The sequence below is a fragment of the Sander vitreus genome, chromosome 24 (assembly GCF_031162955.1).
Source record: "Sander vitreus isolate 19-12246 chromosome 24, sanVit1, whole genome shotgun sequence".
Lineage (NCBI taxonomy): Eukaryota > Metazoa > Chordata > Actinopteri > Perciformes > Percidae > Sander > Sander vitreus.
The window spans coordinates 3985478-4012499 of NC_135878.1; the positions used below are offsets into that span (position 1 = coordinate 3985478).

The following is a 27022-nucleotide window of genomic DNA, read 5'->3' on the forward strand; positions in this document are numbered from 1 at the left end:
AACTATTCTCTTAAAGTGTTGTCTTTCATTTGCTATTATGCTTTTATTCTAATTTCTATAACTTCTGTTGATTACTTTGTATTTGTTTTTGCCAAACACTTTTCTCCTGATTGTAGCACACGTTGAGCTCCATTCTTTGAATGAAAGATGCTATTTAAATCCAGCTTGTTGTTGTTATTATTATTATTATTATTATCATTAATGAATTGAAGGGCTCAGGTGTGGCGTGTCAGCAGAGCCATTTGTCGTCAGTTTTACAAAGCCATGAGATTTGCACTGCAGGAGAGGAGAGGGCCCCTGAGAATCACCTTGTTAGTCTAAGCCTAGAAACGGGGTCTTTGTACTTAGGTAATGCTCAGAGTAATTGGCAGATCTGCAGCGAAAGGCAGCGAGAGTACATAAAAGATACTGCAGAGATAATTGTGCAGAAAAGGTGAGTTTGACTGACTTTTCCATGCCATTTGTAGCTGAGTCAGACTGGAGCAACTAGCAGGTGCAATCAGCCTTTCATGGGTGGACTACCTGAACTTTCTGTAATGAGTCACATCCTGATGTTAGCGTTCATATTTATGCATGCCAAGAAATGATGTCGATATTACAGTCTTCAAATGTTTATCATCAAGATGCACCTGCCTTTTCAGCCTGGATCACAGAGCAGTGCTGCAAAACAGCCAACACATCCTGTTATTAATAAGAATCAGACGAAGTTTGGATATTAGCAGAAAGAATGCTGTACATACAAGAAGTGATGAAACATAACTCAATAAGACTGAAACACTAAGTCAGAGCTGTCAAAAAGCTGGACTAACTGTTACCTTTATCTCTTCGTGTAAATAGAAGAATTTCTTGCCGTTTAAATATTTCAGAAATTAGGGACCCAGTGATATTCAAGGTTGCCCTGTGTAGCCTTCAGTAGAATAATTCTGATAACACAGAGAAAGCGAGAGATAGATGCCCTTAATGAATGAAGATGAAACCACATTAAACACAAAAGAAAATCCATACTGATTAATTACTAGGAGGTAATAGTCCTCGTTGTTCAACAGTGTGTCTCTGTCAAAAGTGTTCCTTTGGCACAGTAAGAACGTTAAGACAGTATTTACAGGTACACAGGATTTTCAATACAGTTTTTCACTAAAATGTCTGCCAGCTAGTGAACAAACTACCATGACAAACAAAGCCACACAAAGAGCACAGGCACTTGATGTTCTCTTCAGGATGCAACAAAGCGGATGCTGCCAATTAAACACAAGAAAAATTGAACTGAAACAGCTTTTTCCCCGCATCACATTCTGCAACCATGCACACAATTTGAAGGAGACCTTTTAAAAAGGCCCAATAAACGAGGGCGGGGATATTACTCACTGTGTGACTCACAGCATATTAAGATGAAGAGTGAAAAACAGAAGATACAGACAAAAACAGATGGTGCACACAGTAGCCACTGCCCCGACAGCCGCAGATGCGAAACATCCAGCTCTCTCCTGCAGACTCAACAGGTGCCCGTGGTGCTGACGGTGGTGTAGCTAAACTTGGACATGGAGGTGGCCATGGACGTGGCGGTGACACCGTCTTCTCCTCCCTCCTTCCTCCTGCACCACCAGCGGCAGAGCCGGTTGCGGCAGCAGCAGGCGAAGGTGGACAGCAGGGCCTTGCGGAAACGGGTGTTCATGAAGCAGTAAATGATGGGGTTAACGCAGGCCGAGGTGTAGGACAGCAGGTGGATGAAGGAGATGGGCGCTCCTGTGAGGGCTTTGGAGGCTGACCCCAGGTCAAAGGCCTTCCAGGTGTTGGCGGAGAACAGGGGCATCCAACAGATGAAGAAGAGCGCCACGATCACCATCAGCATGCGGATGACTCGCCTCTTAGCTTGCAGCTTGGCCTCCGAGGTGTTGCTGCGGGGGCGCTCAGTTTTGGCCCGGGTGGCGCCAGATGAGGCAGAGAGGGTGGGGAGCTCCACAGCAGAGGAGGGTTTTTTAGACACCTGGATGTAGCAACCATCGTCCTCATCGTTGGACCCTGTGACGGCCTTTCCTACACCGTTCTTCTGGCCTGTGGACAGTCAAAGTTTACATTTTGGAGAGCTTTGGTGGACTTCAACATAATGCAAGTGTCAAGTGTTAAAGGATAAAGGGATCTTTACTAATTGATTACAGCAAGCACAGAAACGCTGACTAAATACCAACTTCATTATTTTTCTGCATACCTAAGAAATAAAACGCTATGTTTAGCAGAAGGTTGCAACAGTTGCTAACAAAAGGCTATTTCACATTGTCTCAACTTTGATGAATCAAGACTCCATGGAAACTGATGCTCATTATGCACACAGTAACAACAGCATTATAATAATCACCTAAAGGGACCACATTTCAGCTATACCTGACGGAGAAATTCCAAACACGCATGAAAACAAGCAGAGTAGGTATTAGCACAACTGAGACTAAGTCTATTTTTGTATGTAACAGGTGCAGAACCTATAGGTAGCAACAAAATGTCATTCTCTGCTTGAGGCAAAGCAACCTTTACAGTTATGCCGCATATCTATTTGCCTAAGAATGGTTGTTTGTTCCTATTGGAAATGCATAACATAACACTGAAACACCATAAAATACATTCGATTAGCTGTATATCTAGCCTAATAGGTCCTGTGCTTCACACAGGTCCATAAAAAGTGAAGTAGATGTTTTCATCCGCAGAATGAATTAAATCGATGTGAACAAAAAGCCTGTTGCTGTTTGGATTGAATTTATGATGGATCTCACCGGTGGTCTCTCTGTTCTGGCCCAGTTCAAAGTGAATGCCTCGGAAGAGCTCTCTGGAGATCAGACCGTACGCTACCATCATTACCACTCCCGGGATGAAAAACAGAGTGAACAGCAGCAACACATACCTGAAAAACAGACGGAATGGAAGGAGAAAAACAATGGTCAGAGGAGAAAAGGGAGTTGAATCAGCCCTCGAAGCCATCCAAATCCATCAGATTCTCTAAGCAGATGGCTGGAAAACCTGCAAGTGAACTTATCAAACACCTGCATGCATGTGTTGGAGCTGTGCTGGAGGCCCTACAGATGGTCGTTCCCTTCCCAACAGCCCTCTTTACACCCGTGGTGTTAAAAAAACTGCAGCTTCCTGGGCCAGTTCTGCAGCTTCTACCTGCAGGCTATCAAGCTTGTCAGCACCTTGTGGTTTAACCTTCCTCGATACTTGCTCTACCTACTTTTGGACAGTTTTTATCTACCACTCAGGGCTTTTTTGCTGATGCCATGTTTGCATATATCTACCAGTTTTATATGTAAATCCTTACCACATACTTTCATGATGTTAAAACGTTGTCGGACTCATGATGGACAGTATTTTTTTAAAAAGGACCATTGAACTAGAGCTAGAGATATCGTCTTTTTTTTATTCCAAGCCTTGTCAAAACCATGAAGTTAAAGAAAAGTGTAACCTGGAGAAGCTGCGAATTCAAATTAGTGATTTAACAAAATGCACTGCACTCAAACATGATGTTGATCTTCCCAACATGAGGACGCATTAGGTCTCTATAGTTTGCAGAGTAAGGCGAACCAGTTGGACCAGTCAGCTGATGCAGGTCTAACACTACAAAACACTACTTTCTTTAAGAAGGTAGGAGCCATCCTGTTTAACTGAGGGAAGGTTTTCAACACGACCTTATCAAACAGTTTACACAGTAACGCAGTGCATATTGACACGTATGGTAACAACTGGACGTCACATGGATACCGCACGTCATACTAGACAGTACACAGGGCTGCATATAACACAACAGAAATAAATGTTTTTTCAGAAGACATTTCTGAAATTACATTTTGCCAAATAAACATTAAATATGCTGTAATATCACAATGGCGAGACATTTCATGCTGCCCCAAGCTGTGTACACGGTGGTTTTCTGATCACATATGTTCCATTTTCCCGGCACAGAAAGAACAATGACCGTGGCTCTCTCTCTCTCTGCTTGGATTGATGGCACCTCAAAGAAAAAGTAGTTAACTGAGTACAGTGCAAAGAAACTGCAGAAAATGTTGACAGAGAAGAATTTTTCAACCGTGTACACAATTTAAAGGGCTCAGTCTTTATCGGATTGCAGACACCACTCTGCATATATTCTAAATAGGACGTGGCTGCAACTCTCCATATTTATTCAAATATATTATAAATACGCAGCAAAGTACAATGAATGACTTTGAGTTATCAAAGTATCAAGTCTTTAAAGGTGAATCAAATGAATAGAACCTTGTGAACTAAAAGGAGAAGCGACATTAGAGTAAAAGACAAAACTCAAAAAAGAAACGCATGAATAAATAAAATAAAGAAAGGTGTCACTTTGATTGTAATACATCTTTCACCATCTCCCTTTTGATTCGTCAATCACAGAATGCTCTTCTCAACCACCGATGTTTGCGGTGCACATCAGTCAGCACATGAAAGCGACAGCAGAGAGGCAGTTTCATTCACTCTCTTGATATTCTAATGTCTTCCTGGGCAACCCTCTGAGCTCTGCACAGCCCCTCTCTTTCACTTCTCACTTTTAAAAAAAGGCTTTAGTTAAAGCCTCTCATCAGCTGGCTGTTTGATACTGTGGAAAATCTGTTCAGGAAGTGAACATGTAAGAGTGCGGGAACACCAAAAAAAATGGTGGGTATCTGTGCTTGCTTTTCCCTCAAGGGGGAAACCCAGATGGACGGCATGATGAATATTCATATTTTGCTCCCTCTTTTGACTATTCCCACATCACGTGAAAGCTACATGATTATCAACCAGGAAAGGTGTGTTTGGTTTATATTAACCATCAAAGAAAATGATATGCATGTGTTACATATTTCTGCACTATACATAGGACTACAAATAAACTCAGCCTGTGATGGGGAGATGTGGAAATTGGATCTTTGTCTTCCTTTGCAGAGTTTTGATTTGTTGTTTGAGGATGTTATTGTGTATGGATGGCAATGTCAGTCAGTTCAGACGGAAATATCTCAACAACATTGGAGGGATTGCCGTGCCAATGTTATCCGGTCATCATAAAGTGTTTTTATCATCTAATGAGATTTGCCTCAATTTAATAAGATTACCTCCGGAGGTTTTTTTATGTAAACTCCATTCTGCGTTAAATTGTCAGAATAATAACAATCATTACATTTGTCTTTGGCTTGACAAAATCGGTTCATTAAGTTCTTGATGGCTCTTTTATGTGTCTGGAAAATCTTTTGCTAAAAATGGATGCTTCAGTTACTCTATGCACTGCTTCATTAGGTGCACAGAATAGGTATAGGATAGGCAGATGGAAAAGGTGGTTTCTCCTTTCATTCTAGATTTTAACCCCCAACCCTTGTCTAATTTCAAAGACGGCCATGATGGGGGAAGATGAAACTGTGATTAGAACTTGAAAGGTCAGCATACTTAGTGACACATCTGGACTTTTGCCCTGTGAGCCTCGACTTTCTTCCTCCTCCTTTTCCTCACCGAGCATACTAATTAACTGGTCTTCCACTGCCTCGTCTCTCCCGGAGAAGCTTTACAGTTTGATAGACAGTCGGAGAAAAGACAGCGTTCGACCACAGAAGGCTGTCAAGTAGGGAGACGTAAAAGATTTTTCAGCTTCCTTTCATTTTAATTGTGCCATACTGCAGGACTTTACGTTGTTTATGGACAGATCTGTGAAAATCCCTGAGTAGTCTCTCCCAAGATGCTCTAACATATCTTTTTTTTAGCAACACAGCAGCATGTATTGATCCTCAGAGGGCATGGAGACGGGAAATGCCGAGCAATCCAGTCTGCAGCAGCAATATTAGTTTCTCTCCAGACGTTTTGCATAAGCTTTACTCTTCCATCTTTTTCAGTGTACAGTCAGGAGCAGAGAAACACTCATGTTCATCTAAAAAGATGGCAATATCGTAACATGTATCCTCACAGCACCAATACTGAGGGCAGACCCATTATCGACAGGATCTCTGTCTAATAACGTCTCGTCCCAGCTTCTCAGTTTTTCGGTAGTTGATCCCTGCTATGCTATAAAATGGATCCATTTTATACGGTCTTCAAGTATGTCTCAACAGGAGCTGCCTGGTCACCTTTTATAGTACATCTTAAAAAACAGCCTCCCACCTAATAATTTCATTCATTTTTTAGACACCACCTCTGTAACCACCTTTACAGCTTCAGCCCAGTGGTTCAGCCTTCTCTCCATTATTAGCTAGACTCTTTATCCTTCTCGTAGTTCTACTTGGACAGTTAGAGGGAAAATACACTAAAGTCCCAGTCACACCACTTTTTATTGTAATGGAATCGCCGCAATCAGTGGATTTGCTCACGGGGGCATCAAGCCGTCTTTACAGTGCTGTCCAAAATGGCGGAAGCTATTGCAGCTAATAGGCTGTGTTGCACCATCCACTTTTTTTTTTAACCTCCTCTGCTTCACAAAAGTGGAACTGTTTTCAGACATTTATTGTAGTGTTTACAGTGTGTACTGTGTAACACCAGTGTGTAGTAGTGACGTGTAGAGTGAGTTGTTTGCAGTCATGCGCAGTAGCATAGGAAGTTGTCGGTTGCAGAAGTAGTACGATACACGCTGTATGCATGTCTTCACCAAAGCACATTCAGTAAACATCATAATGAATGAGTGAGTTGTCCGTGTACTGTTTGTATATGGAAACGTCACAGTTATGAGACAGGATTTGATGTTACAAATGTTTCTTTTGAATAACCTGTGTGGACTTATTGTCGCAGCTGAGCTAACAAACAAACAAGCAAGCTTGGAGAGCCTTTTTCCCCCTTTTTGATGACTCTTCATGGAAATGATGTACAATCCTGAGAACAGTCAGTCAGGGGGAGTAAACAACACAGTACAGAGGAAATAGAAAGAAGCTCAGAGAGCTGTTGTGACTGACTAGCGCTAACATGTTCATGTAACATGCCATTAGCTCACGAGCTACAGCGGCACACCAACTAGCCCTGTGAGTACTCGCTATGTCTCACCATATATATCACCAAGCCTCTGGCACCGCACTTACCTTATACTGTATAACAATAGTTACTACTAGATACTACAAAATCACCCAGTACACTAGAAGGCAGAGCTACACAGGTAAACTAAGCCATTAGTATTGACAAATTGTTCCACATCTGTTACAGAAATTGAGACGCGTTAAAAGTTATTCATTGGATAAACTACCACACTTACAAACACACATTGTAATACAATTACTGCTTCAGTGTACTGCTCAGAAAACAACTGAGGTGCTGAAGGTCTGTGCAGGAAATTTGAGATAAATGACCAAAATGACCAAATCAGCTTCAAATCTGTTTTCCAACTGGGAGCAATCAGTGGAAAGTGGTTTGATTGCACGGCTCAAAAAAATGAAGCGACTTTCTGATTGATAATGCATATGTAAATGACACAATTACACTGCATGTAAGTCAGAGTATCTCCACACATTTGGAACCAAATTCACTAACTGACTCCCGTCTATTCATCTCCTACTCACTCATCCCTGTTGAGGTAATGGAGGCACATCCACCAAATTATTGTCATGCATGTGAAATCTTTCGAAAGTTTTCTTTGTGCAAAGTTTGTCAATTCTGAATGGCAATACAGATGGTTTTTCCTTCTATCACTGAAATCCAATCATAGAAATGTATGATGAGTTGATGAATCACCATGCTTGTAGTCCCACCAGCACTTACCAGGTCTGCTCAGCTTGCCTGCTGGGCCAGTACTGGCGACACATGTGGCCAAGAGTACCGTTGGCCTTGGGGAAAGACTTGAGGACACTGAACACCGGGTAGGGCACCATGATTAGCAGTGACACCACCCAGGTGGCAGCGATGACGCGGTAGGCGTGGGATCGGGTCTGCCACGCGCGGGACTTCAGCGGGTTACAGATGGCGCTGTATCTCTCAATGGCAATGGCCACAAGGCTGAAGGTGGAGATGCTGACAGAGAGCCCTGCAGGAAAGAAAAGACAGCAAGAACACAGTTAGAGAGGTGGTCTGTTAGTCTATTCAGCACTTTAGTCAAGATATCTCAGCATTTGGAAATATGCTTATTCACTCTTTGCGGAGGGTTAGACGAGAGAATCAATAGTACTTACATGTCTGTCCGGTAAATATAAAGCTACAGCAGTGAGGCGGTTATCTTAGCTTAGCATAAAGTATGGAAGCAGAGGGAGCAGCTAGCCTGGCTCTGTTCAAAAATAACAAAATCTGCCGTTAACACGTTACACATTGACCTTACGACTTAGTCATCTCCCCCAGTACCCAGCATGAAAAACGCATGAGGAGATCTATTTGCAAAATAGTTGATTAGCTGCTGAAACACATACACAATAACACCTTTTGAAAGATACAGTACAAAATGTGTCACCTCCTTGCTTACAGCAGCAAATTACAACAGCCTCAATTACTTACAAAAACATTAACAAGCATGAACACACCCAGTACAAGAACCTCCCAGTTCACCTTCGGTGCCATGAATTTACTAGTCAAATAAAGCCCTAACACTATCGTTACCACCACCACCACGTCAATCAGGATTAAAGGCAACAAGACACTTCCATTTAAGAGTCAAAACATGTTTTAGGATAAAATCCATCTGCTCTCAATAGTGCTAGCACCTTTGTGATTGTCCGAGGACACTTTCTCTGTAGCCTTCAACACGGTTTAATTCCTTCAGAGTCAATCCAGGGCCAAGTTGTATTTGCATCTATGAATATAAATAATCCGCAGAGGGGGAGCAAGCTCAGTCAGCGCATAGTCTGTGTTCTGAGGGTGAGACTGGCCAGGTGAGACAAATAGCATTAGTAAAGATATACCTGCGTGTCACCAGCAGCCCCCCAGAGATAAATTCACCCCACTGATCCTCTGTCGCTACAAGAAGCAACAACATATTAATCCCCATCCGTTGTTCCTTCACGACAGGAACATCCTGTTTAAAGGTGAACGTTGCATTATCATTCAAGGGAGGAAGTCATTATACATACTGCTATAAACATGGTGCAACTCAATCTACAGGAACCATATTAAGTATTTGAGTGGTGGACGGCTCTATGGCTCGGTTGAGAACAATTGATCCACTCTCCAGGATCAACCTTTGGTGATGGTCTCTCCAACAAAGCAATAAAAAAATATTTGCTCCATACTATTGTGATAAGCTTTGCTATCAGAAGCTAAAAGATTAAGGATTTAGTGTGTATTGTTGACTGCTTGGGAAGAGAACTGTGAGGATATATGGTGTGGGATTTGATGCAGAGTGTGATAGAGGCAAGAGAACGACTTTATATCATATCCCTTCTCTAACAGAACAAAGGAGCTGAGTTGTAGGGATAATCCAGAACAAAGGGAACGTCATCATCACAAAAAGAGTCCTTTCATGCTCTGTGAGCAGTCAGAGAGACTCTGCTGTGCATTATTAAAAGCATTTCAGCCCTTTGCGAGAAGGGTATTTATTTATATTTATATTTATTGCTGCTACACTGACATGAAACCTGACAGGATACTACATCAAACCAAAACCGCTGGGTTTATTGGCTGAACAGGGGTTTTCAAAATGTGAGGCATATCTCCCCTGGGGGGGGACAAAGATACTGCATAAGATGAAAGAGATAGGTACATGTCACATTCTAAAAGCAACAGGAAGTTTGATATTTTAGTTAGGACTGCTGATTTGGCCTGTTAACCAACACTGTTTACAGCAATTCGCACCGTACCGCAAATAGTACTTTGTCTCAAAGTTTTAACTCAGTCAATCTGAATACAGACATGACACACATGTTTTTAGCTCTATTATTTTTCAACTCCTACTACATGAGCCCAGTCTCTGTGCGTAACGTAGTTTTTTCTGACTACCTCTGCGATCTTTAACGTTACACAGCCAATCACAAACATTATTTAGATCTTGGTAGAAGCATGCTGCATGCTTATTGGTTTACTGACGCTGATGAGATTTACTACTTAGGTATTGAAATTGGTTATTGAATGACGAGGCACTTTTTTTCGACACTCGATACTTTAGAGGCAATTCGGTACCTAAAAAGTATTGAATTCAGTACCCAGCCCTAATTATCTACCAAATAGAAGTTATACAAGTAAGATGTATTTATGTGCTCAGAAAATCAGGAAGAGCAGGGTGGCTCTTTAGTAGGCGCCACCAGTGATCATAGAACTACTATTACAATTTCTATTTTTGTCAGCCTTCACTGTCTATAAGATCAGGGTGTAAAAGCTTTTCTTCATGTTCCGTGGCACAATCCTTTATTGACTGTCGACCGCTGTACACTACCGGTCAACTAAAATAGCCAGCTCCGGCTACGCAGAAGGAGGTGGGTGGCACAGTCAACAGTAAGTAAGAACTTAACTGTGTGCACCGGCACTGTAAAAGTCTTGCACAATAAGTCTCTCACACCCACACATCTCTTTCAAGTGCTAAGCACAGACAAAGAGAGACACCAAATCACACATGGGGTGGGGGTCTTTTGTTGAAGCTTGAAGGTGCTCATGCCCAGCCACAGTTCCCGGCTTACACTTATTGTGAAAATGTGGAACGCAGATGTGTACGAATTTTAGTCCTTTTCTCAAAAGGAACGATAAAAACGAGTAGAAGACGAAAGCGAAGAAGCGTTATTTATAAAGCACTTTTGTAAAGTGCTTTATAAAGCAGACAGACACAGCAGAATTAAAACACAAAGGGAATTATAATGAGAGGAGTAAAACAATTGTTGGTAAAATGCAGTTAAAAGTATAAAGAAACACAATTCAAGGCGTTTGCATCGAAAGAAGTTCTAAAGGAATGGTAAGGCGAGTAGCGAGCATACTTTAACGTCTGTCCGGTAAATATAAAGCTATAGCCACAAGACTGTTAGCTTAGCTGAACATAAAGACTGGAAACGCTTTACATCCTTACGACACAGTCCTCATCACCACCAACCAGCATAAAAACTGCATTAGGAGTCGGGTTATATTGCCTTCTTATTAGCTTATTATTCTTGGTAGAACACATTCATATGCATTTATCTTTCAGTGCATGGATACATTACATTATGTTGAGTAGCTCAGCCTACAGAGTCCCATTAGAAGGTGAAGCCTGTGTGAAATAGAGCCACAGGTCTTCAAATGAATGATGTTTTCAAACCCTACACTTATAAAGACTAATAGCTGGGAGGTTGTGCACATTCAGACTCAAAGGAAGTGCCCTTCCAGGTGATGTATAGCACTGATACTCCACTCATTTGAATTGATGACAGTTTCAGGTACACAGACAGCCCAAAGACTAGTGTGCTTCTTGTCTGAGGGATTAGATTCTTCATCAACCCATTCAACATTTCAGTCCAGGCCCACTTGACCATCTGTTTTATTACTGGCGGGGGAAGCAAACACTGATCTGAGATCAGCAGCACTGATGGAGCAATTTGTTCGGCCTCTAATAGAAGAGTCATGAAACAAAACAGAAAATCATAAACACTTTAAAATAGACTGTGGCAACTGTAGACCATATGCTCCCATTTATTATTACTGTATGTGCATTAAGCAGCAGTGCATAAAGACGACCAGTGAAACCCATAAACCTCCCTTTCATTTTACATATACTATAAAATATTACATAATACAGTCAGCTCCTCAATATACCTGTTGCTGATGATTTTCCTGTGCCTATATTAAAGTTGACACTTTATCATTATATACACGTCTCTTGTGTCTTAGGTATTGCTGCACAAAGTCCACTCTAGTTGAGTTTTCACACAGCTGTGCTGAGCAGAGCTTGCCTCCCTGACACTTGGCAGTATTGCAAGGCTAATGTTTGAGGAGAGGAGATTGTGCTGTGATCCTGGACAAGGTACAGCCAAGTTAATTACCAGCCAACTAACCAACTAAATGCTCCCATTCTTCCCCTGCGCTGTATCTTCCCTTCTCAGGATGAAGAAGCTCTAATCCTTTTCTTGTTCATTAAACACGAGTCGGGCGAACACTCAGAGTAGTCTGCTTGATAACTGGCTTCTGAGCGGAACTGTGAAGTTTTAAATCGAGGAGAATTCAGCACACCTCAACCTGGGGTAAAAGATTTACATTCCTCAGCTGACACTACGCCTGTTATTTCTTAGCTCACACCTAATTATCCCAGTGGAAAGTTGCCCTAAAGAATCCTAAAGGCATACAAACTTTACAAATGGAATTAATTTGTTATAGGTGCCAGAGGCCGGGCATCCAGTTCTGTAAAAGGTTTGCTGGAGGCCACGAAAGTCCAAATTAGAATACATTATGCAAACTGCCCCTTAGGGGTAGCTGACAGACGGAGCTGGTAAGTTGGTTAGTAATTGTCTTATGACCAGCAATAAAAACACAAACATGGATACATAAATGTGACTTGAAGGCCACACACATACACAAGCGCACGCACCCAGAATATTACAACATCGATCTCATAACTGCCACCGAAACAGTACGGGGGCTATGATTCACATGATTATCGAATGAGGGGCAGACAGATGGATGCATGGAGGAACGGGGGAATCAAAGGATGGATGGTGTATTATATGTCTAATGGGCGTGTGCTAACAGATGAATTTGCAAAGGGTAAATGAGTTTGCCGAGCAGGTTTGCCGCACAATCAATGGGTGAGGATGGTCACAATGATCCTGTGTATTGATTGGTTTTGGCTGATAGAAGGCCTTGCTCATGGGCTCAGATCTGGGAGGAGGTTTGATTGATGTGGGTTTTTTTACATGCAGATGCTGATATTTGTCAAAAAACATTTCTATTTATTATTATATTTTGCACGATTTTCTCATTGAGTAGTATAATGATTCTATGTTCCTTCCATAGGCAGCGCTAGACATGTTGTCTTGCCGGGGCTAGTTGGGGGCTTAATAACTTTGTGGTGGTGGCAGATGTGTGGCATTTGGAATAAAAACACAGCTTCTTCTTTTTTTTTTTATTATTCTTTTGTCATTTTCGCCTTTTATTTAGTAAGCTCTGAGAACCTTTCCCCCTTCAGTACATCTTTTAATTGAATGAAGTGGTGTACCATCCTGAGAACAAAATGGGAGATGAGGGGAAGTAAAAGGCCCAGTAGTTCCTGTGTCTTGGTGCCTTCTAGAACCAAACATTTAAACTAAACCTAATTCTGGGTGGGGCTGTACCGTAGTATCATCGAGCCCCTCGTGCTGCTGAAGATTCTCCCCAGAATTTTTGTCTTTTAGAAGAAGCTCTAATACAGCTCTTTGATCATCCTTTGAGACATTAATTTAAACATATACTAATGAAATTCTTAAATTGCATACATTTTGCAGGGGAAATAATGTGTTATTGCATTTTTAGGCAGCTGATTGAGAAAGTAACACGGTAGTGGAGGACATCCTAGTCATTATTTGCAGTTTAATAAAATGCCGGTATACATGTGGTTAAGTGATTTATCAGTTCACCATCATTATTAACTACTCTGTGGCCCCAAACCTTGACTAGATGACAAGCATACATATGAAGTATTAACCAAAGTGGCCAAATAACAAAAGGTTTGAATTTAAAGTCCGAGGCAGCTGGCCCTCCTGCCCTCCTCCTCTTTATCACAGATCAGAGAACCCAGTAATTGAAAGGAGATTCAGCAGGCCTGTTCTCACAGATGGTGCATTACATTTCTGAGACAATAATAGGATTGTGGACCTCACTGTTCAATAGCTCTCCTCAACCATTCAAAGCTCAAAGTGAAGACACAAAGTACTGCAGCCGATCTCAGTTTCTCTGCCGTCTCTTGTGCTTCGGTGTGACTCAGGCCTCACGTGTCACCTTGGCTCTGGCCTGATGGGAGCCAGCTCATCATTAAGTCACACTCCTGAAGACGTGTGACTGTTCATGCACTTTGAGCATGATGGTTACCCTCTGACAGGCAAAATGAAGCCCAGAGAAAAGCCTCTCTGAAAGCTCTTGGTATATGTTGAGCTTTTTTTTTTCCCGGCAGGATTGTAAAGCTGGAGCACATTTTCTGATCGGCGGCCAGCCACAAAAAGGGCCAGATTTTGGTTCTAGAAAAGAAAAATGCCTTTTAACCCAGGCACTGAATGATCTGCTTGTTGTTATAGAAAATGATTAGATTAATTTGAATCTCACCCTTGTTCCTAACAGCTCAGTTTAGCATGACTCCGGCTCCTTGTGAATGTTTTTGGAAAGAATTTCCTGTGACTCAAATTAGCATTTCATTTAAAAATTAAAAGGATAAGAAATAACATGCGTCTGGCTGTGCCTGAAGGGAACAAAATCCACCTGCCAGCGCCTCTAAAACGCACTAATTAACACAACATGTCTTGCTTGCTGAATCTGTACAAAAACCAAAGTGGAAACAAATGATAGGTTGTGGTTTTTAGGGGGATTGTGTGCAGGACTATTCCAGGCACACTGATTTCCCGGAGGTGACAGAGCGAGGCTAGCTGTTTCCAGTAATTATGCTAAGCTAACCAGCTGCTCTCTCTAGCTTTATATTCAACGTACAGACATAAGAGTGGTATCAATCTTCCCACCTAGCTCTTGGCAGAAGAGTGAATAAGCATATTTCCCAAATAGACGCTGGTTTGAAACTTATCCTCACCCATAAAGTAGGACATAGTCTTGCACATGGCCTCTCCGAAGATGAAGTCCTTCAGGATGTTGGGGATGAGGGTGAAAGGCATGCAGAAGATGGCCATCATGAGGTCGCTGACCGCCAGCGACAGCAGGAAGGAGTTGGTGACGGTCCGCATACGCTTGTTCAGCATCAGGACCACGATGATCAGCAGGTTGCCGAAGACGCTGAGAAGGAAGATGAGAGAGTAGAGCAGGATGCGGAAAGAGTCCATGTCTGACAGAGGAAGAGAGAGGACATCATTTATAGGATCTGTTTTTGTATATAGCTCAGCTGATCAATTAAAGGAAGGAAGTACATTTGTACAAGTGAACTATGAAGTACACAGCTTTGAATTAATGGGACACACTGAATGGATGTTGTCTGTCTTCTAAAATATAAAATATGAACTTGTTTCATCAAAACCTCTGAGTGTGCCTGTTTTTGTTGTAGTCACGAGAGACAATAAAATGTTTAATGTACAAATAACAAAACAACTGTGCCAAACAAATAAAAAGAGGCAGAAGAGGAAGATTGATCTTTTACATGATTTAAAAAGACTTTGACTAGATTAACAAAATTAAATTGTAGAATATTTTATTTCATCTGTATGCAGGTGTTGGGTATTTTTCTTGTATTCATTCAAGCAACCAACATATCAAATGACATGTGAAATAATAAAATAAGATGTTGAATAAGAAAGTGAGAAAATAACATCAAAACACAAAGGGAACATGGCTGTATCAGGTTGTTCACGTGGGAAATAAAACTCGGGCACATAAACAACACCAGAGTCTATTACAAGACAGAATTACGTTGCATAATCAACATCTTAAACTGTGCTGGTGACAATATTTTCCTCCCCACCCTGTGAGCCAAATTATAATTAAAATAATACTAAAAGAAAAAGTCAAACATCATGAGTGCTGAACAGACTGTGCCAGGTGCTAACCTGAGAATATAACTCAAACTGGAAGAACAAGATAGAAATTAAACATTTGCATCATCAGCATCTTTCCCTCAATTAGTGTCTGTGTTTTCATTCTGTTTAGATAACCCATTAAATGATTCAAATATGAATCAACATAGAACATTTTTTGTGCAGGACTATTACCTGTTGTAAATGTAAGAATGGTCTTCGAAAAGAAAGCGTGTTTCATATGGGTTCCTAGTTTCAGCGCTGCCATCCAGCTGAGCATCAGTAAAAGCAGGACAGCCCAGCCAGAGGGGTTTTGGGATGCTCCCTTCACTGACACCAGCCTGTCACAGCGAGTCTGTGCGAGAATGAGAGTATCTAACAGGACAGGGTCGGGGCCGGCCATGTGCTGCGCTGACTGAGTCCTCTGATTAAAGACAGCGCCATGGGGAGTCTGCAGCAGAGCCTGCAGAAACAACGCTACATATCACCCTGAAGGCACACGCTCCTTCATAAGGAGTGAAACCAAGACACAAACTGTAGCCTACTGTATGTTCACATCACTACTACAATTTTCTTTTAATGAAGACTACTTTTATTATTGTATCTTTACATGGTCTGTTCAAATGGTCTGTTGAAGCCACACTACAATCAAAATAATATACTGTATTGTACTTCATCATGAATGTTGAAAAGGAAGCCGGCATTCCAAAATGGGAGCGTGGAACAAGATATAATCTAGCTAATAAAAGGCAGGAATCTCTATAAATCGGTCCGGATTCCGTCCAGTTGTCCGACCCGCATGCGCAAAAAACACGTCACACACTAGTCAATATATCCATATGTATTTTGCTGCTAGAGTTTTACGGTCTTGCTGTGGTATGACTAGTAGCTCATGGTGGCAAATATTGGCTAACTTTAGATTGATATTGCTGTGTAACTGACATTAGTGAGTCCGTTTGCTGACTTTATGACTATTTGTTACTTCTGCTATGTAAAGCTCATGTTTAGCATCTTCATAGCATTATCCTGTTATTGTGACTTGTGACCAAGTGAAGTGGCTGCTGTTGAGCAAAAGTTGCCTAGTCTTGCTTTCAGGCTTGTGAGAATGTAGACATGTGAATACGCAAAATCTATCTATTAGCCTATCATTAGCGTTATTTTGCTAACATGCTGCTTACTTGTCCCATGTCCCATGCCTGTTGGTATACTTTGCATGGCTTGGGTGTGTTTACTAGTATTTTATTATTACTGTAGTATTAATTTTTTTTTTTTTTACTTTTTCTATAAACCTTGTATTAAGAGAAGTAGGCATATGATTGGTTGTTCATATACTTTATTATTGCTTAATGCTACTCTGCATGGCTCACATATGCATATGCTCATTTGTGCTCTGTTGCTTCGCAATAGCTTTCAGTGTTGCATATACTGAACAGTGGAAGTTATCATATTATTGCATCAATGTTTTGCTGCTCAGCGTTCCTCTGCAGGATTTGTTGAGAATGTGAATTGTATTGCTGATGTTGTTATTTCATCGTCTTACTGTCCTGTGTGGGTATTTTTTAACCTTCATTTGTGTATTGCATCTTGCAAAAGGACTGTTGTCTTTATAAAGACAATTACATTTTTTATAGATTTTTTTATTTGCCGTTTTAAACCCATTTAAATGTGTCTATCTGGAAATAGTCCCATGCTGCCCCTACATAATGTACTATTTTACATTTAAAGAAAAAACTGTTTGTTTGAAATAAATATGATAATGTTGAGGAAATCCAAAAGGCTGTACGAAATATTAAGTAAAAGTTTTTCATTTAACAGGACAGTACGCAGAGGACCTAGACAGCAAAGCTAGTGTAACGTTAGCTGAGGGGTTTGAACCCAGGACACTGCAGGATGCATGTTAATCACCTCTGCCATCTAAGAGACCCAGTCGCCCTTAACTGCAAATATGAATTATTCTTTTGATACGAAAATCCTCTGATGGCTTTGAGAGTAGTTTCTTCAGCTGGAGACTGACATCACAGTCAAGTTCACCTTGTTTCAGTCACTGAATGATTAATCTGCAACGCAGGTGTGACAAGTTTTACAAGAATTGGATTTACCCAACAGAGTTATGGGAGATATGCATAATAAGCACTCACTTGTGAGACTTTGTTCACGGACAAGTGGGGAGCCCACACTGGCTCAGCAGCTTCTATTGTGTTAGATGGTGAGCGATCCAGCCGAGTGAAAATGGAATTATCTATTCATTGAGCACCAGTGGTATGTTGGCTCCCCTGAGCCTAACGACGGCATGGCAATTCATTTTGGTTCCTTTGACTCCCTTAAGCGTGACAGCTGTGTTCAAATACAAAAGCATCTATAAATACATCACAGATAAAAAGATGGCTTCTGAGTTGCTCAAATGCAGCAGTTGACGCGGAACATTTTAGCCATGACCCAGGGCTGAGAGATCCAACACCACTGCTTATGCTTGCGTTGTTTCTGTTTATTTAACCTTTGTTTGCTCTATTTGTACTGTGTATTCTATAGGGCTGTACCAAATACCATATTTTGTGCTTCGAAGTTAGGTACTTATCAACAGAGAAAAGCCTATTCAAAGCTATCAAAGGGGGGGGGGATGTTCAACATCTTTGACTGCATCCACCTATTGTTACACAAACTCCTGGGCAGTTCAGTGCTTGTGTTTTTTTTTTACCTTCGTAGTGTTTCAAAACTTTTTTGTGGCAGCGATAGAGGCAGTGATGTTTCCTGTTTATTCTAACGTTACGGGACTCTCACGCCGAAAACAGTCTGTGGGGGATAAGTGCCTTGGCATGACAGGTTTTACATGATAGTCCAAGGGTTAGGGTTGAGTGAGGACCAATGCAGTGTTTGTGAATGCATGCTCAGCCAGCCAGTGCCAGAGCATTGACATGTTATGCACGGCCGTACTATCGTTACCTTTATCACATCGCCTGAAAACGACACTAGTCTGCTACAGTATAACCATACAGACCTCTACAAACATCAGACTGCTCGCTTGTAACTTAACATTTCTTTAACATTTAGCTAGCGGCTTAATCCCGACAAAACACCATAGTGAATTTCAGCCTGCGTGCACGTAAAAAAACAACGAATATTCAAATCCCAACATTGAAAATCAAATACCTACCCATCGAACGAATATTCAAATATTTCGATCCAGCCCTAGTATCCTATTGGCTGCTCAGCGAGGCAAACTGTCCCCCTGTTTCCCCACAAGGATCATTAAAGTTCCATCACTTCACTTTGTCTTATTTTTAGGAGAGGACTAGCATGACTGCATAGGGACAGCTAGTCATTTGGAAGTCATTTAATTGGGGGATGTGGAGTTTGAGGAATATCTTTAGGAATTGAATGATGGAGCTGGATCTCATCTTGATACATGAATTAATTGAATTAAATGAAGATCATTAATAGTGAGCAGTAATAATCTTAGAGGCCATATGACTGAGATGCCACAATTTTAAACTGTCCTTTTAATCACAACCTAGCCATGAGGCTGTATTTCATACCAAGCCCCTGTGAGATGATGAAATGTTAGAGATGACTGTCAGCTCCGTCCAGATCTGATGCTACTCCTAATTTCAAGTGAGCAGAAATCCCTGTGGAAATGAACCTGTGAAGCAGTAGACATGGGTCAGGTAATGAGTCCTGAACTTGTGGGAGTCAGCAACTAATTCCCTTTTGTTTAAACTTGTCCTTCATGGTCTTGACTGAATGTTCAGTGAATTATTTGCCATTTTTGGCTGAAAAGGGCAAATAATGCATTGGCTCAATGTAATCTCGGAACCCATTGGCTATTGTCTGATGATGTATTTGATTTCTATTAGCTTATTTATTTATTTACATGTATTCATATGCAGATTTGTTTATAGAGATTAGGTTGTAGATGTCGTCTCTCAACTCCAACTCCATTCTCGTTTCTCACATTGCTAATCGGACTGTAAACGATGAGCGACGCACAGAAGAGGCCGTTTCCCGATATCCGCTGGCTATACCGGAACCCTGAAATATTGGCCATTGCCTACAGAGGCTAAATCCCGAGATTGTTAACCTATCGATATGAATGTAATTTGCTATAATGAATTTTGTCTGACAGCTGTAATATTACATAAATGAGTCTAATATGATTACATTTCCCAGAGTACCATTTTGTTGAGGAAAAAAACCTTATTACAAGTAGTCTCGTTTGGAAAGTCAGAGATGAAAACATCTTTTTAGGGGGAAGACAATGTCAAGAGACAAAACAAATGTATCATTGGTTGACTTTTCTGTAGCCTCATTAAACATTTTTCAATATCAAGGACAATATTGTCTCTCAGTGACGGCACAGAAATGGCAGAATTGGAAATAAGATGGTCCTTACAAAACCTACAATAAAGTTGCTTTAAAGTTTCTTTATTGCATTTTCATATTTGGTTCACTTAACACTTTCATCTGATGTGATGATTTTGGCAGGAATGTGAATAAAAACAATCAACAACCTCCAATAAGCCTTGTAATTTTAGTGAAGAATAATCAATGTGTGTGTGTGTGCCCTTTGCTGTAATAACCTGTAACCTTCTATGGTGTTTATCCACTACATAACACAAAAATTGGCTTGATTGAAGTCCGACTATGTTTCGAAATTGAATTTCTTTTTTTCTGATAGGCTTTCTGAGCACAAGGGCCTGCTGGTTATTACAAACATTTGTTTCCTTATAACCAATGGTTGCGTTTTGGACTCGTTTTTTGGACTCGTTTCAACTAGTAAGCACTCCAAATTTGAATCCAAACATGCTTGGTATGAATGTTTCCTCAGAGTGGAAGTTTGCTTCCAATGCAAGATTTGTGTCCATACTGCCAATAATAGATCAAAGAGCACTAAATAGCTCAAGCTTTAATCCCTATCGTTCTTTCGCTGGTTGTCACTGTTAATCAGACGCTGCCCTTTCCAAATTCCAATCGTAAGTTCGGAGAGTTGACAGCATGTCCTAATCGATCCAATCAATCATTTTCAGTTCAATCACAGAGGAAAAGCATGATCGCTGAATACCAAGACTGATTTCACCTTGTGTATGCGAATCCCTTTTAGACTGAAAGTGTCAAAGAGAATTTGTAAGCTTTATAACAAAATCCCATTGGTTTTTGATATATTTGAATATATGACTCGGACTCATTGCAGATATGACCTATTGGCCTTCTTTGTAGCTCTATACTCCAAACATGCATTACTCCAAAAGGTGGTGGCAAATTAATTCTTAATATAACATATATAATTGACGTAGCAGCAGTGACGTCAGCCATTGGTTTGTGGACTACCATTTGAAGCCTTGAGTTTGGAAATTTGGATGTCGTCATCTTGTTTTTTTTTAAATGGGACGTGACGATTTTTGGATGAGTGGGCAAAGCTGGGGAGGATGACGCTGCTAAGCCACTGTGTTGTCATGACATTATGGTTGCATTGGTGCTGCGCTAAATTAAACGCTATTGGGAAACTTGCCTATTTTCTTTGAAACAAGCCAACTTCTTTTTGCAACCAGTAGAGTCGCCCCCTGCTGGAAAGAAACTGCAGGTAGAATGCTGGTTTAAGGCACTTCCGCATTGGCTTCACTTTCAAAATCCGAAAGCTGCGTCCATTATTTGTATAGTTATGTTTGACAGCAATTTAGCATAGAACTCTGTCTCTGTCACATTTTATTACTATAATGAGGCGAGTTACTGTCAGTACAATTAAACTCAATTAGTCTTTCCTCCACACCCGTGAGAGGATAATATTGATCTGTCCTTATCTGGACATTTTTGGAAGTTGGAGAGAGCTTGTGCGAACAAGCTCAGCACATATTCAATTGCCCACGAGGCATTGTCAGACATGCGCGTTTGCGTTTGATGCCATTAATTCCTCCAATCTCTGCCTCATTAACATACTGTGAGACACTAAAGTGAATAGTTGAAAGCATGTTAAAAGAGTAAACTTAAGGGGCAATATGGGATGGCAGATAGCACATGTACATTAGGTGTGAGCTCATGTCTATTTAAAGTAAAGCATTTAGCAGAGTTACTGCACTGCAGCCTCTCCGGAGGGTAACATATTCAGTAAATCCCTGTCCACTCTGCAGTCTCTGCAAACACAATGCGAGGAAGCCAAATGCCTGCCTGCCAGTGTTCGACGGGCAGGCTGCAATTTGAGTTCATGTTCTCAAGGAGGGTACATACTTATGGTGTACAGTATGTAGATGCCTCAGTTTACAGTAACGGCTGCATGTAAGTTGCATTAAGAATAACAGTAGTTTAACTGAGACCATGTAGAGTGTAATGGGTAAGAGGAGGTTGAGACGCCTGTCAATCAAGGCAAATGCATCCCCAAACAAACCTCTTCCAGCCTACACAATGTAATTAATGGTACAGTATGTTTTTTAATTGCTTTAGTTACCACTAAGATATTCATTAAAGGAAGTTAAATCAATTATTCTGACCCTAACTTGTTGAAATTGATTATATGGGAGTTTCCTCATTTGTCTCATATGAACTCATTGGAACAAGCACCTCGTAGCTATTAGAGGAGCTGCATAAGGGACTCCCTCATCGAATTAAACATTCAGCCGAGGCCTTTGCCACTTGATTCCCATAAATCACTATGGCAACAAAGCCAGCGACGAGGCACCTGTATTCCCAAAGTTTGCAGTGCAATTACTAATTGGACTTTCCCTATAGAGATCCTTAAACTTCACGTCACGGGGGCAAGATTGATTAGAAGTTAAAGCTCATCTATTTCACGATCATTGAACATGCTTGTCCTGTATGGTTGCACAGGGGAGGAGAGCCCTATAAAGTATGGTTGTATTTGTTTCGTCGCTTAGCGAGTCACATCACTAAAGATTAACCTCCATTATATGCAGTCTGACCCCCATAAAACTCCCGCCCTTTCCTCCTCTAATCCTCCGCTCTTGCGAGTTAATAAAGCCAGCGTGCAGACAGAGGGCATTACACCTCAACACAACCATTGCATGGTTGACGAGATCTTTATTTGTGCTGTCTACTCGACAGGCGACACTATACACCCTCATAATCGGTGATGTGTGCTTATATGTGCTTTATGGAGTGAATTGATAAGATAAATGCATATACAAATTATAATCAATTTTCCTTATTAAATGTATAACACAGCAGGATGTGGATTGTGCACAAGAGGCAGCAGCTCATAATCGCGAAGGAGGAAATATCTTGTACATCCTCTGTGTGTGTGTGTGTGTGTGTGTGTGTGTGTGTGTGTGTGTGTGTGTGTGTGTGTGTGTGTGTGTGTGTGTGCTGTTAGTTCTGCCTCACCGGGTTGCTTCAAAAAATTTCCAATTATTTGATCTTATTACCGTGATCATGTTATGACAGTCTACATCACCGTGTAAATACCCAGAGCTCGGGGCGACTGCTAAGTTTTCCCTCTGAAAAATGAAACGGTGTTCATTTAATGCTTATGAGAGCCACTACATGATAACTTATCTCACATGCACTCAAAAGGACTGAGTGAGCTCAGCAAAGTGGCACCTTGAATCAGCGGGGACCGGAGAGTGTCCGAGCCGAGCCAAGGTGCAGCTGCAGATGTTGTTCCACATCAGCAGGGCACTGTCTGAACTGAACTGCTCTCCAGAGTCCTGAATGATTACTATGATGTGATGTAATGTCAGATGTTGTTTCGTTTCTGTGCTGTAGGAGTTTTACAGCTGCTCATTTAGTTGTAGCAGCAAACATTGCAGACAGTCTGTATCTCCAGAATTAACATTTAAATACAGGTGACAAAAAATGTAAGGACTTTTTTGGGCATTTACTTTTAAATTATCTATAATTTTACTTGTACAATTTGTTTACATTTTGGCAAATTGGCACCATTCAGAGTTTGAAGAATTAGCTTTTACCAAGTCCTCTTTGCAATGCACCTATGGTTGTACAGACATAGCACTGATTTACTTTGATACTGAAGACAATTTTAAAATGAATGACTCTCTGTTATGTAGGAGCATCTTTTTTCTATGATTTCTAACTAAGTATATCAGCATTTATTAATTATGGTCATCAGCGATAATGTTATCCTCGGAGAATGCAAGGAGTGCAATTTTTTATCAAATTAGGGCCAAATCTGTGGGCCAAACTACCCACTATAACTATAACCAACCTGCATTTACCTGTCCTTTTCACTTCACACAGTATACTATTGGATTACTATTCCATGTTTCATGGACGATTTTTATGTAACTATGTGCTTAAAAAAACAAAAAAAACAACAACAAGGTATTGTAAACTGATCGGCAGTACTTTCAATATTAATAAACTTTGAATAACGGCTCTGCAGACTGACTCCAGCACATCTTTACCTGGCTGTCTGTGGTTTTAACTCTGCTGCGTGGGAGCGGCCGGTTAAAAAAAAAAACAGCAAAAAAACAACCTGATGGTGTCAACAAATGAAGTTGAAAAGAAGATTAAAGCAGGTCATTAACCATTCGCTGACTACACAGTCCGGCTCAGCTCATGTCTGTATCAGCAGAAATACTCAAGTAAAGTACAAGTATCTCAAAATTGTATAGCGCAGTACTTGTTAATGGTAAATGTTAGTTACATTTGAAAGCTGCAAGCAGCAGTACATTAGGCCAAGCCATCGTCCCATTCTGAATAGGCACGTTTTTAAATGGGCCCTGTACTAGTTGTTTCAGATCCGATCAGCAGTCGTAGGTCAGTCAGAGGTTAGAATTATGTACCTAGATGATAGAAAGTTCTCAACTTCAAGTAGCTCCATCCATCTCCATAGTCAGGAAGTGTTTGTAGCCTTTGAAAAAAAAAGAGTTCAAATTTTGAGAACAATTTATTAACTGATCCTCTGATAGTGTATTTAATCTTCTCCATCTTAAGGGTTTTTTGCCCAGGAGCTTTGAAGCAGAGGACGAGAACAGAATGCATGAGTTTAAGTTCACAGAGGACAGAGAGCATCTGTCTCATTTGTCGCCTATCCTCGGGTAGACTTTTAGTAGCCTGGATTGATTAAGAGATTGATCACTCTCATGAATTATTCATTTTAAAAATGCCAAAGAAATAACTGTTTTTAGCTTCTAAATATGAGCATTTTCTGGTTTTCTCATGCACTATACTGAATACCTTTGCGTTTTGGGCTGCCGGACTGACGGAGCAATTTCAAGCTGTCACCTCGGGCTATGGTAAACTCTGATGGGCATTTCCCACTATTTTCTGACATTTTTTAAAAACCAAATGTTAAATTGATTTGAGTCCTACGCATAGAAAATAACTTGTAATGTGAAATTTTTTCATTTACACTCTCATTGCTTTTTTATGCTCAGTGCTCTGTTTCAACTTGTGGAAATATGTACAGATTATTATTATTATTATTGTTATTTTGATCAACTTGCTGTTTTTGCTTTCATAAAAATGCATCACTTTCTATTTATTCTATTTTAAAAGTTGAGAATTATTGCTCAGTCATTGCTCAGAATCACATTGCTATGTGATTAATGCTTTATTCCTAACATAACCAACAAAATAAACATCTGTCTGACTCAAAACTAATATTTAAGCCATATATCAGAAGCCCAGGCCATTTGCATGCAAAGTAAAATTTATCAGCTTCATTTCTCTCATTGCTTTAGTGTTTTATATTCAGTCCATCATCGGAATACTGTATATATGAATATATTTACTCTACTATCCCAGATTTAGTTTGATCAAATGGCTCTTATAGTTTTGTATATCATTTTTTTCACTGTATCAGCAGCTCAGTCCTTTTGCAAGTGAAGGACAAAATCTCCAATTCAATGAAACGGACAGCAGTAATTCCACAAGTGGAAGTTGGGGGTGGGACTTTAATTTCCTGTCCCAGCACTGGAATATCATATCTGAGAGCAGCAATACAGCTGTATACTCACGCTCCATTGCTCTCTCCTTGGCCTAAAGGGAGACCACAGAGAAAGAGCACTAAGGATTAAGGTAAATAAAAGAAGATTGTGTGTGTGTGTGTGTGTGTGTGTGTGTGTGTGTGTGTGTGTGTGTGTGTGTGTGTGTGTGTGTGTGTGTGTGTGTGTGTGTGTGTGTGTGTTTGTGTTTGTGTGTGTGTACATTGCCATGTTGTGGAGTTTTATCATCAAACAGCACCATTAGTGTTTCAGCAATATATGACATAGTGTGTCACAGAGTGGTGGTCAAACACTGAACACACCCCACAGTGTTTGCTCTCTGCGTAGTTGAGTGATGTTCCAGTCTGCCTCCTGTATTAGGTCAATACAAGTAATGCAGCCCAGGCTGTGAATTATTTAGTGGGGGAAGATTTGAAATTTACTTGATACTGCAGCAGCAGCAGGAAAAAAAAAATTTAAATAGAACTCTCTCCCACGCTCAGACCTCATTACCTAATCAGCCCTTATTTTCCACTGGTTTCCTGATAGGAGACAAGGCTTTTGGGCCTTATCTTCACCTCTGGTTTAGGGTTTAATCTCCTCAACGGGTAGGCGGTATTTTTTGGAAATGTACACAGTAAAAATCAACATTCAGAATAAAAAAAGGCTCTCACACAACTCTGCTGATTGTGGCATTATTGATGCAGAGAGAAGCGGCAGTAAATTGGTCTGCTTGGTGACTGATTGCATACAGGCTGAAGAACTTAATTTACACAAAACTCCTGATTGGAAATCATTTAATGGTAAAACACAGTGAACGTGCACGGAGTAGAAAAATTGAAGAACAATCTGTGATGGTTAGAAGGTCGATGTGCCCTTTGTTTGTACAAATTAAATCAGTGAAGAATGACATCAGGTCTACTGATTATATTTTAAGCAGGTAATCTTTCATAGGTGGCACTTTGTAATTAAAGGCAAACAGCAGTATCAAGCTGAATGAATAGCATCTTTTCTATTAAGAGGTTGACCCTTTTGTTTTGTAGGCTGTTATTCACTGTCAGATATGAACTTGTTTTTATGAAAAGAAGAAAAAATAGTTTGAATTTTTTTTTTTCCAGTGCCAACAGACAGGTTATTATAAAACGATGACAGCCATACAAGAGACATATAGCCTATCTAAATCCTGATAATCAGTTTAAGAAAAAACAATAACACCTTATTTGTTTCATCTGTTTGGGGGCCAGATGTTGTCTTTGTTGCCATCTGAAGCATTAATACAGTTAAGCACCCTCAGCTTGGATGGTTAATGAGAGACAGCTTGGTGGAGCCTACAGAAGAAGAGAAGAAAAAGAAGCAATCTTACCGTTGACTCCTCTGGCCGGTCTGGGGAGGACAGAGCCGTTATTGCAGCTGATATTATAGTCGGTAACTTCCATGCTGAGGTTCCCCTGCTGCGCACAGTCCGCCGACACGTCCGCCGCACTCCCATTCACCGTGTGCAGAGACATCCTCTCCGGCGACAGGACGGTTATTAGCAGCTTAATTAGCCTACACCTGCGTGGGCTGCTTAAAACTGGAGCCGCGCTGGAACAACTTGCCGCAGTCGCGTTT

The 27022-nt window shown here is 40.8% G+C and overlaps 1 protein-coding gene across 1 annotated transcript; it reads right to left on the reverse strand.

Annotated features, from left to right (window-relative positions):
* Window positions 1–219: 219 nt before the first annotated feature.
* cckbra (cholecystokinin B receptor a) lies at window positions 220–27022 on the reverse strand. Its single transcript, XM_078243702.1, has 5 exons — window positions 26775–27022; window positions 14591–14839; window positions 7705–7966; window positions 2763–2890; window positions 220–2052 (listed from the first exon to the last, which is right to left on the reverse strand). The coding sequence occupies exons 1-5, from the start codon at window positions 26917–26919 to the stop codon at window positions 1493–1495; spliced, it is 1344 nt and encodes a 447-aa protein (XP_078099828.1). The 5' UTR covers window positions 26920–27022; the 3' UTR covers window positions 220–1492.